The sequence below is a fragment of the Hippocampus comes genome, unplaced genomic scaffold, assembly GCF_001891065.2.
Source record: "Hippocampus comes isolate QL1 unplaced genomic scaffold, H_comes_QL1_v1.1 scaffold130, whole genome shotgun sequence".
In the NCBI taxonomy this organism is placed as follows: Eukaryota; Metazoa; Chordata; class Actinopteri; order Syngnathiformes; family Syngnathidae; genus Hippocampus; species Hippocampus comes.
The window spans coordinates 265488-276201 of record NW_017842057.1 but is presented as its reverse complement, the minus strand read 5'-3'; the positions used below and the strand labels follow the sequence as shown (position 1 = coordinate 276201).

General features: G+C 43.0%; 2 protein-coding genes across 2 annotated transcripts; both read right to left on the bottom strand.

Annotated features, from left to right (window-relative positions):
* Positions 1–71: 71 nt before the first annotated feature.
* On the bottom strand, positions 72–3250 carry LOC109510517 (rho guanine nucleotide exchange factor 28-like). Its single transcript, XM_019860867.1, has 9 exons — positions 3057–3250; positions 2770–2891; positions 2539–2679; positions 2184–2434; positions 1960–2085; positions 1762–1879; positions 558–812; positions 389–465; positions 72–308 (listed from the first exon to the last, which is right to left on the bottom strand). Exons 1-9 carry the CDS (start codon positions 3239–3241, stop codon positions 72–74), a joined length of 1512 nt encoding a protein of 503 aa, XP_019716426.1. The 5' UTR covers positions 3242–3250.
* Positions 3251–5594: 2344 nt separating this feature from the next.
* On the bottom strand, positions 5595–8662 carry LOC109510516 (rho guanine nucleotide exchange factor 28-like). The gene is made up of 9 exons (XM_019860866.1): positions 8469–8662; positions 8182–8303; positions 7951–8091; positions 7596–7846; positions 7372–7497; positions 7174–7291; positions 5970–6224; positions 5801–5877; positions 5595–5720 (listed from the first exon to the last, which is right to left on the bottom strand). Exons 1-9 carry the CDS (start codon positions 8651–8653, stop codon positions 5595–5597), a joined length of 1401 nt encoding a protein of 466 aa, XP_019716425.1. The 5' UTR covers positions 8654–8662.
* Between the last annotated feature and the right edge of the window lie 2052 nt (positions 8663–10714).

The window sequence follows — 10714 nt, the reverse complement described above, 5'->3', positions numbered from 1 at the left end:
CACACACACACACACACACACACACACACACACACAGCACAGCACAAAAGACTGTACTATAAAACAAAATGTCACGATGTCATTGTCAACATTGTCAAACAATTGCTCGCAGTTGACTCCGAAACAAACCTCTCGACAGCTTGTCTTATGTGTCTCATCCAAGCATTTCTCTCCTCTCTGGTCGTGGTGTGAACTTCGTACATCTCCGGTCCAGCTGAGGAAGCGGAGATGAGGAACATCCCTCGTTCCTCATTGGCTACTTCTCGAACAATGAGCTTTTGCAGTGGGATCACAGGAGGCTTCTGGTCCTGCAAGTCAACGAAACCAAATAAAGGAGAGACACATTGGGAGTCGGAGTTGCATATTTGCGATTTTGGTTGAGGCTTACCACGGCCGCAAACACAAAGCGTTGATCTTTCTCTTGTAGGAACACCAGAACATCTGTAAGGAGGAGGGCCAATGTATCTAGAGGGAAGGCGGAAAAAAAAAAAAATCACAAAAGTTAGTTATCAGCTCAACGAAAACGATCCGGCGCCAGATGTGCAGAAGCTACAAACCTTTTAGGCGGCCTGTGGCGGTCTTCCAGTAAAGCAGTCCCTTGTGCTGCAGATCTCTGTGTTTGCTGTGCAGGTCCTGCTTGCGAATCACCTTGCCGCTCTTTAGTTTGGCAAAGCTCTTGTTCTCCAGACGGGCGAGCACTTCTTGCAGCTCCTGAGATCTCTCGTACTTACTGACAGTCAGGTCCACTGCTGCGATGATATCACGAATCCGAGCCAGAGCACTTGACAAGTCGGAGTGTTCCTGACTGCCTTCTGTCGAGGTTTAAGGTCATCAAGGTCAAGGTTAACCCTCTCAGGGACAGAGGTTACTACAGTGGACAGCTTATCGTGTTATGGGGTGCATGAAAGGGTTAAATATAAAATTCTGTTTTCAGAATTCATTTTTACACAGTGATTTGAACCAAGATAGAAATATTTATTCATTCATTTGTACAGTTCAAGGTTAAAGATGTCATCAACTATAATGACGCCTTGAGATATGGATTTCGTTTGTTTCTTGACCACATCTTTAACTAAAAAAAAAAACACCTGTACTGAAATCATCTTTCCCCATTGAAATGAATGGTGATGCAATGCTCTTAACTCATTCAATGCCAGGCCATTTTCACCGGAGCAAACCCCTCAATGCAATATTAACATGCAGGCCTACCAAGAGAAAAAATGAGACTCTGTTCTTTGAGCCGGGAAAAAAGTTTGTTTCTATCTTTGTTCCGTTCTTTAGCAATCAGCATTAGAAAATAGCGAAATGTCATTAGATTTCCATTTTCTGAGTAAAAGAAACGGAGGAAAAAAGACCTTTTTGGAACGCACGCATAAGTTCAAGTGTGGCGCCACCATTTTTTGCTCTCAAACATCTAAATAAGACTTTCCGTCTACAAAACAACATAAACAACACCGCAAAAGGGCTTTTGGAAGCAAAAATATTCATATGCTCTGCATTGAACTGATGAAATGAACTGTGAATGGAAGTGAAACAATCAGTTGAGTGAGCGCTTGCACATTTGCGTGTGGTTCTTTAGTCAGTTGAATTCACTGCCACTTGTATCATTCATTTTTGCTCAGAAGTCAAGCAAATAAATACAGAAATAAATAGAATCAGCTGAATGATGGCTCATATGTCAAAATAATTCACAGTTTTAAGTGATTTGTGAACACGCTTGACTCATATCTCAAGGCACCACTGTACAAGGAGCTGACTTGCCTTGAGTGTAATGTAATATCCTCTCCAACAAAACTGGGTACTTGGTGATGCGCTGGGTGACTAAAAGGATAAACTCTGGAATCCCTCTCCTCCTGACCAGCGAGTTATGGCTCTGTTGCTGTGAGCAGAGAGGCCACAAGGATTTTACAACATTGCAGATCTTGAAAACATGCAATGTTCTACAACCGGGGGCCCCACTTTGACAAAGTTCTGGAGTTTTTTATTCTGCTGTTGAAGCTCCTTGAAGACACTGACAGCTTCCATGTGGTGACTGCAGAAATCGCCGTACACTTGCTTCATTGTCTCAGCATTTTCATCTGAGAACTGAAAGGGTCATCTTCAGTTTTAAGAAGAGTCCTTTGATATGGGTGGACGGTGACAATATTTTTGGCAATCGTGAACATGTATGCATCGTGACCAACCTGCTGAAGCAGGATGTCTCCGATCTGATGGATGAGGTAATTTTTCTGGTTCTCGGCTTGGGTGGAAGCTTGTCTGCACTCCTGCAGTGATCCAAAGAGGTTCCTGTGGAAGAGCAACAAGGAATCCAAACAAGGGAAGATCCGGGCCACGCAATCCCAGTCGAGTTGCAGCTCCTCCAGCATTCCTCGTCTGAACACTTCGGACATGACCGTCAGAGTCTGGATGTGGTGCAGCTCGGTCTGCATTAGTTCTACAAGGAGGCAGCAAAGTGGATTATCATAATAATACAACTGATTCACGAAGAGACTGGAATGGCTTAATGACTCTCGATGACAAAAGACCGCCCGGCCTCACCATAAATTACATCCTGGCGTTTGATGGCACGTCTGTCATGCTGCCGGCAGAAATCCGGACTCACTGCAAGACTCCACGACTCTGCGTCGAGTCCCAGAAGATCGGCTGATAGATCACTTAATAGAGGAGCATCGGCATCATCTGCGCAACAAGTTTTTAAACCTGTGATAGTGTGCAGTCATTCTATGAAACATTCAAACTTTTACAAACGTCTGATTAACCCTCACTGACCCTGCGGGGCCATTGGTGGGTCGACTGAAGGAAGAATTGTCATTGGGGCGCCCTCATCGGACTGTGAGCCGTAAGCTGTAGGAATGGAATCAATCTCCATTGCTGCTGTGTCACTCAGCCTTCTATAGAACAGAGAGGGGAATATAGAAACGTTAATTAGCTTAGTTTTAGGTACAAATTGCTATTCACAATGAGACCGCAATAAAGGCTAGCTAGAATCAGTTTTGTGGTGGATTCCATCTGATTACTGTGAATATGCAGGGTTGAACTACGGATGTCAATCCTACCTGCTCTCTAAAGAGACGGAGAGGCCTTTGGAGAGAGCGTCGAGTGTTTCTCGCTTTTCTTTGGTCGTTGGTGTGAGTGAGGATGACGAAGAAACGGAGGAGAAGGCGAGGGGTGTGGAGGGAGGGATGTCTTTCACAGAAGCTGAAGGAGACACCGGGATAACAGGAAATGTTTTCATTGTCATGGGAAACAGCAGGTGAAGACGCCGATGTTCAAATTAAAGTCTCGACCACAGACCACAGAAAATGATTTAAAAAACAAAACAACACCGAGGCACCAAAATCATGAAAAAACAAGCACTTGTCTTCATTCTCCATGGGCGTGTCTCCTTGAAGACCACACCATGCCCAACTATATATTACCATATGCCTCTAATACGAGCTGGAGGGGGGGGATAACATATACAAATATACACAAACACACATTTTATACATATGTAAATAAAATGATGGGGGATGGAGCGACTCCTGCCGAGGCCCATGTGTATCACTGGACTCAGTTTCTGCCTGGACGCCAATCAAGGGTATTTAAATGATGAAAAACATTTTAGCACTAAATCTCCAGACTTGAAATCTACATAGTTCTTGGGCTTTGTACATCTTTAAAAATGGTTGATGTGTTTACAAAGAAAGATCTGAATTCACTCTAGTCCACAGTCTATAAGTCACAGGTGTCAAACTCAAGGGCCGGGGGCCAGATCTGGCCGGCCGCATCATTTTATGGAGCCCGCGAAAGCAAATCAACCAGATCAACTTCCATGACGCTTGCTAAAATCCGTACCAAAATTTGAAGTTGTCATATGTAATAAATCGGCATTGTTAGCTATTACAAGCATTATTTCAGAAACTTCAACAACAGGGGGAACAAACTACTCTCCTTGACTTTTGATTTCAAAATCTAATAATTGTGTACTTTACAGTATATGGAATAATACGAGGAAGTGATTCAACATTTCTACGGTTTCACAGTCATAATGGCCCTCCAACGGAAACTGTGACGTCAATGTGGCCCGCAACAAAAATGAGTTTGACACCCCTGCATTAGATCATTTAAAAAGTAAAAGCGAGGGAGAAAACGCCAGTACAGTTGCGATGAGTTTCAGAATGTCTGTCATTTTTCTGATAATAAGGTACAGTAACTACTATCCATATTACTTTTGCAATCAAAACTTCCATGAGATTCACACACCTTTGTCAAATGAAAACAGCTGTTAATATATGATACAAATATCATCCCCTGCATTAGATCATTTAAAAAGTAAAAGCGAGGGAGAAAACGCCAGTACAGTCGCGATGAGTTTCAGAATGTCTGTCATTTTTCTGATAATAAGGTACAGTAACTACTATCCATATTACTTTTGCAATCAAAACTTCCATGAGATTCACACACCTTTGTCAAATGAAAACAGCTGTTAATATATGATACAAATATCATCCAAGTAAAATGAGTTGGTTAATCTATTAAAGAAGTTTCTTGGGTATTTCATTAAATCCCTGTAAAGCGAAATTAAATGTTTTCTAAATTTCACACACAACTGAGAAGAGTGTAGTGAACAACTCCGTCAGATTTGAATAATTCTCCAACTCCGAGGTAACTGCTGTGAGGAAATCAATGTATTCATTTTTGACTGCCCTCAATCACCCTTGGTACTTGGGTTGCCCCGGATAAAACTACATAACACTGCTATTGATTGGACCACTCCTCAGCGTACTGCATGGACTGTTTTTTTGTCACAAGAACTTTTTGCAGTCTGATGTCATGGAACCAGACGAACCAGACCTCACCTCCGTTCTGAAGCGATATCATGGCTTTGGGCAAGCTTTCTGTCAGGATCGTGCCATGGCCTTATCCACCCCACTTGGCCGTATGATTGTGACATCCATCTCCCGCAAGGTTTCACTCTCCCTATAGGAAGATTCTACAAAATTTCATTAAAGGAGAGAAAGGCTATAGAGAAGTACGTCTCAGAATCTCTGGCTGCAGGTATCATTTGGTCTTGGTAGTGAAAATGTCCTTAGAAGAATGGCGCCAACTACTGGGGGTACCAGAACAACCTAACGACCAGTGATATACATTAAGCAGAAGAACAACTACAGCACAATAAGGTTTGTACCTGCTATGATAACAGAACGCTTATGCTCGTTTTAAACTACTTCACCATAGAGAGGGGAAGGTTGGATGATCAATAAATCCCATACGTCCCTTCACTGCTGACAAACAGCAAGAAAGATACAGTGTGCAGCCACTCTAATAATACATCATGGGATTTCCAAACAGCTTCAGCATCATTTTTCCCATCCATTGATATGACAGAGGTCAGCCCTGCAAGATGATTGTTGTACACATGGCACTGCAGTTTAATTCCTGGTGTTAATGTGCGTAATTTTTGTTTTCTGGCAGTTTCAATTCACATACTTCAGTGCTCGTGCCCCTCAATTGTGTATTCCTGTTTTAGGAGCAAGTGTGTAGGGTGTTTTCCAAATTCTCCAAAGTGCTTTGTCCTCGGCCGAAGCATATTACCAACAATTTATTGCAGATTATTTGTGAACTTCGTACATCTCCGGTCCAGCTGAGGAAGCGGAGATGAGGAACATCCCTCGTTCCTCATTGGCTACTTCTCGAACAATGAGCTTTTGCAGTGGGATCACAGGAGGCTTCTGGTCCTGCAAGTCAACGAAACCAAATAAAGGAGAGACACATTGGGAGTCGGAGTTGCATATTTGCGATTTTGGTTGAGGCTTACCACGGCCGCAAACACAAAGCGTTGATCTTTCTCTTGTAGGAACACCAGAACATCTGTAAGGAGGAGGGCCAATGTATCTAGAGGGAAGGCGGAAAAAAAAAAAAATCACAAAAGTTAGTTATCAGCTCAACGAAAACGATCCGGCGCCAGATGTGCAGAAGCTACAAACCTTTTAGGCGGCCTGTGGCGGTCTTCCAGTAAAGCAGTCCCTTGTGCTGCAGATCTCTGTGTTTGCTGTGCAGGTCCTGCTTGCGAATCACCTTGCCGCTCTTTAGTTTGGCAAAGCTCTTGTTCTCCAGACGGGCGAGCACTTCTTGCAGCTCCTGAGATCTCTCGTACTTACTGACAGTCAGGTCCACTGCTGCGATGATATCACGAATCCGAGCCAGAGCACTTGACAAGTCGGAGTGTTCCTGACTGCCTTCTGTCGAGGTTTAAGGTCATCAAGGTCAAGGTTAACCCTCTCAGGGACAGAGGTTACTACAGTGGACAGCTTATCGTGTTATGGGGTGCATGAAAGGGTTAAATATAAAATTCTGTTTTCAGAATTCATTTTTACACAGTGATTTGAACCAAGATAGAAATATTTATTCATTCATTTGTACAGTTCAAGGTTAAAGATGTCATCAACTATAATGACGCCTTGAGATATGGATTTCGTTTGTTTCTTGACCACATCTTTAACTAAAAAAAAAAACACCTGTACTGAAATCATCTTTCCCCATTGAAATGAATGGTGATGCAATGCTCTTAACTCATTCAATGCCAGGCCATTTTCACCGGAGCAAACCCCTCAATGCAATATTAACATGCAGGCCTACCAAGAGAAAAAATGAGACTCTGTTCTTTGAGCCGGGAAAAAAGTTTGTTTCTATCTTTGTTCCGTTCTTTAGCAATCAGCATTAGAAAATAGCGAAATGTCATTAGATTTCCATTTTCTGAGTAAAAGAAACGGAGGAAAAAAGACCTTTTTGGAACGCACGCATAAGTTCAAGTGTGGCGCCACCATTTTTTGCTCTCAAACATCTAAATAAGACTTTCCGTCTACAAAACAACATAAACAACACCGCAAAAGGGCTTTTGGAAGCAAAAATATTCATATGCTCTGCATTGAACTGATGAAATGAACTGTGAATGGAAGTGAAACAATCAGTTGAGTGAGCGCTTGCACATTTGCGTGTGGTTCTTTAGTCAGTTGAATTCACTGCCACTTGTATCATTCATTTTTGCTCAGAAGTCAAGCAAATAAATACAGAAATAAATAGAATCAGCTGAATGATGGCTCATATGTCAAAATAATTCACAGTTTTAAGTGATTTGTGAACACGCTTGACTCATATCTCAAGGCACCACTGTACAAGGAGCTGACTTGCCTTGAGTGTAATGTAATATCCTCTCCAACAAAACTGGGTACTTGGTGATGCGCTGGGTGACTAAAAGGATAAACTCTGGAATCCCTCTCCTCCTGACCAGCGAGTTATGGCTCTGTTGCTGTGAGCAGAGAGGCCACAAGGATTTTACAACATTGCAGATCTTGAAAACATGCAATGTTCTACAACCGGGGGCCCCACTTTGACAAAGTTCTGGAGTTTTTTATTCTGCTGTTGAAGCTCCTTGAAGACACTGACAGCTTCCATGTGGTGACTGCAGAAATCGCCGTACACTTGCTTCATTGTCTCAGCATTTTCATCTGAGAACTGAAAGGGTCATCTTCAGTTTTAAGAAGAGTCCTTTGATATGGGTGGACGGTGACAATATTTTTGGCAATCGTGAACATGTATGCATCGTGACCAACCTGCTGAAGCAGGATGTCTCCGATCTGATGGATGAGGTAATTTTTCTGGTTCTCGGCTTGGGTGGAAGCTTGTCTGCACTCCTGCAGTGATCCAAAGAGGTTCCTGTGGAAGAGCAACAAGGAATCCAAACAAGGGAAGATCCGGGCCACGCAATCCCAGTCGAGTTGCAGCTCCTCCAGCATTCCTCGTCTGAACACTTCGGACATGACCGTCAGAGTCTGGATGTGGTGCAGCTCGGTCTGCATTAGTTCTACAAGGAGGCAGCAAAGTGGATTATCATAATAATACAACTGATTCACGAAGAGACTGGAATGGCTTAATGACTCTCGATGACAAAAGACCGCCCGGCCTCACCATAAATTACATCCTGGCGTTTGATGGCACGTCTGTCATGCTGCCGGCAGAAATCCGGACTCACTGCAAGACTCCACGACTCTGCGTCGAGTCCCAGAAGATCGGCTGATAGATCACTTAATAGAGGAGCATCGGCATCATCTGCGCAACAAGTTTTTAAACCTGTGATAGTGTGCAGTCATTCTATGAAACATTCAAACTTTTACAAACGTCTGATTAACCCTCACTGACCCTGCGGGGCCATTGGTGGGTCGACTGAAGGAAGAATTGTCATTGGGGCGCCCTCATCGGACTGTGAGCCGTAAGCTGTAGGAATGGAATCAATCTCCATTGCTGCTGTGTCACTCAGCCTTCTATAGAACAGAGAGGGGAATATAGAAACGTTAATTAGCTTAGTTTTAGGTACAAATTGCTATTCACAATGAGACCGCAATAAAGGCTAGCTAGAATCAGTTTTGTGGTGGATTCCATCTGATTACTGTGAATATGCAGGGTTGAACTACGGATGTCAATCCTACCTGCTCTCTAAAGAGACGGAGAGGCCTTTGGAGAGAGCGTCGAGTGTTTCTCGCTTTTCTTTGGTCGTTGGTGTGAGTGAGGATGACGAAGAAACGGAGGAGAAGGCGAGGGGTGTGGAGGGAGGGATGTCTTTCACAGAAGCTGAAGGAGACACCGGGATAACAGGAAATGTTTTCATTGTCATGGGAAACAGCAGGTGAAGACGCCGATGTTCAAATTAAAGTCTCGACCACAGACCACAGAAAATGATTTAAAAAACAAAACAACACCGAGGCACCAAAATCATGAAAAAACAAGCACTTGTCTTCATTCTCCATGGGCGTGTCTCCTTGAAGACCACACCATGCCCAACTATATATTACCATATGCCTCTAATACGAGCTGGAGGGGGGGGATAACATATACAAATATACACAAACACACATTTTATACATATGTAAATAAAATGATGGGGGATGGAGCGACTCCTGCCGAGGCCCATGTGTATCACTGGACTCAGTTTCTGCCTGGACGCCAATCAAGGGTATTTAAATGATGAAAAACATTTTAGCACTAAATCTCCAGACTTGAAATCTACATAGTTCTTGGGCTTTGTACATCTTTAAAAATGGTTGATGTGTTTACAAAGAAAGATCTGAATTCACTCTAGTCCACAGTCTATAAGTCACAGGTGTCAAACTCAAGGGCCGGGGGCCAGATCTGGCCGGCCGCATCATTTTATGGAGCCCGCGAAAGCAAATCAACCAGATCAACTTCCATGACGCTTGCTAAAATCCGTACCAAAATTTGAAGTTGTCATATGTAATAAATCGGCATTGTTAGCTATTACAAGCATTATTTCAGAAACTTCAACAACAGGGGGAACAAACTACTCTCCTTGACTTTTGATTTCAAAATCTAATAATTGTGTACTTTACAGTATATGGAATAATACGAGGAAGTGATTCAACATTTCTACGGTTTCACAGTCATAATGGCCCTCCAACGGAAACTGTGACGTCAATGTGGCCCGCAACAAAAATGAGTTTGACACCCCTGCATTAGATCATTTAAAAAGTAAAAGCGAGGGAGAAAACGCCAGTACAGTCGCGATGAGTTTCAGAATGTCTGTCATTTTTCTGATAATAAGGTACAGTAACTACTATCCATATTACTTTTGCAATCAAAACTTCCATGAGATTCACACACCTTTGTCAAATGAAAACAGCTGTTAATATATGATACAAATGTCATCCAAGTAAAATGAGTTGGTTAATCTATTAAAGAAGTTTCTTGGGTATTTCATTAAATCCCTGTAAAGCGAAATTAAATGTTTTCTAAATTTCACACACAACTGAGAAGAGTGTAGTGAACAACTCCGTCAGATTTGAATAATTCTCCAACTCCGAGGTAACTGCTGTGAGGAAATCAATGTATTCATTTTTGACTGCCCTCAATCACCCTTGGTACTTGGGTTGCCCCGGATAAAACTACATAACACTGCTATTGATTGGACCACTCCTCAGCGTACTGCATGGACTGTTTTTTTGTCACAAGAACTTTTTGCAGTCTGATGTCATGGAACCAGACGAACCAGACCTCACCTCCGTTCTGAAGCGATATCATGGCTTTGGGCAAGCTTTCTGTCAGGATCGTGCCATGGCCTTATCCACCCCACTGGCCGTATGATTGTGACATCCATCTCCCGCAAGGTTTCATTCTCCCTATAGGAAGATTCTACAAAATTTCATTAAAGGAGAGAAAGGCTATAGAGAAGTACGTCTCAGAATCTCTGGCTGCAGGTATCATTTGGTCTTGGTAGTGAAAATGTCCTTAGAAGAATGGCGCCAACTACTGGGGGTACCAGAACAACCATTTGTGGTGTAGACAGACCACAAGAACCTTGAGTACCTAAAAGCTGCCAAAAGACTAAACCCAAGACGAGCCGGATAGGCTCTCTTCTTCGGACGTTTTCATTTAATCTTATCTAACATCCCCGGGTCAAAAAAACACCAAGATTGACGCCCTGCCCCACCAGTTTCCATCAATAAAGCCAGAGGGACCTCAAGCCCATCCTTTTTCCACCACCTTGTTGCATGGCCTCCATGGAAATGAAGACTGAGTCATTTGTCAAGAAAACACAAGGGGCCACCCACTGGTGGGTCTCAGAGAAATCTTTTTGTCCCAGATTCTGGTTGCTCACAGATTCTGTAGTGGGCTCACACTTACCTTCTGACCAGCCACCCTGGGATCAAAAGAATCTAAG

What these genes read in the sequence shown, in the direction of transcription:
- LOC109510516 (XM_019860866.1), bottom strand. Translation starts at nt 8,653, where the DNA reads ATGACAATGAAAACATTTCCTGTTATCCCGGTGTCTCCTTCAGCTTCT. An exon ending in CGCCACAGGCCGCCTAAAAG is followed by an intron (nt 5,878 to 5,969) that starts GTTTGTAGCTTC and finishes CCTTCCCTCTAG; the next exon opens with ATACATTGGCCCTCCTCCTT. An exon ending in GCTTTGTGTTTGCGGCCGTG is followed by an intron (nt 5,721 to 5,800) that starts GTAAGCCTCAAC and finishes GTTGACTTGCAG; the next exon opens with GACCAGAAGCCTCCTGTGAT.
- LOC109510517 (XM_019860867.1), bottom strand. Translation starts at nt 3,241, where the DNA reads ATGACAATGAAAACATTTCCTGTTATCCCGGTGTCTCCTTCAGCTTCT. An exon ending in ACGCCAGGATGTAATTTATG is followed by an intron (nt 2,435 to 2,538) that starts GTGAGGCCGGGC and finishes GCCTCCTTGTAG; the next exon opens with AACTAATGCAGACCGAGCTG. An exon ending in GAGACATCCTGCTTCAGCAG is followed by an intron (nt 2,086 to 2,183) that starts GTTGGTCACGAT and finishes TGACCCTTTCAG; the next exon opens with TTCTCAGATGAAAATGCTGA.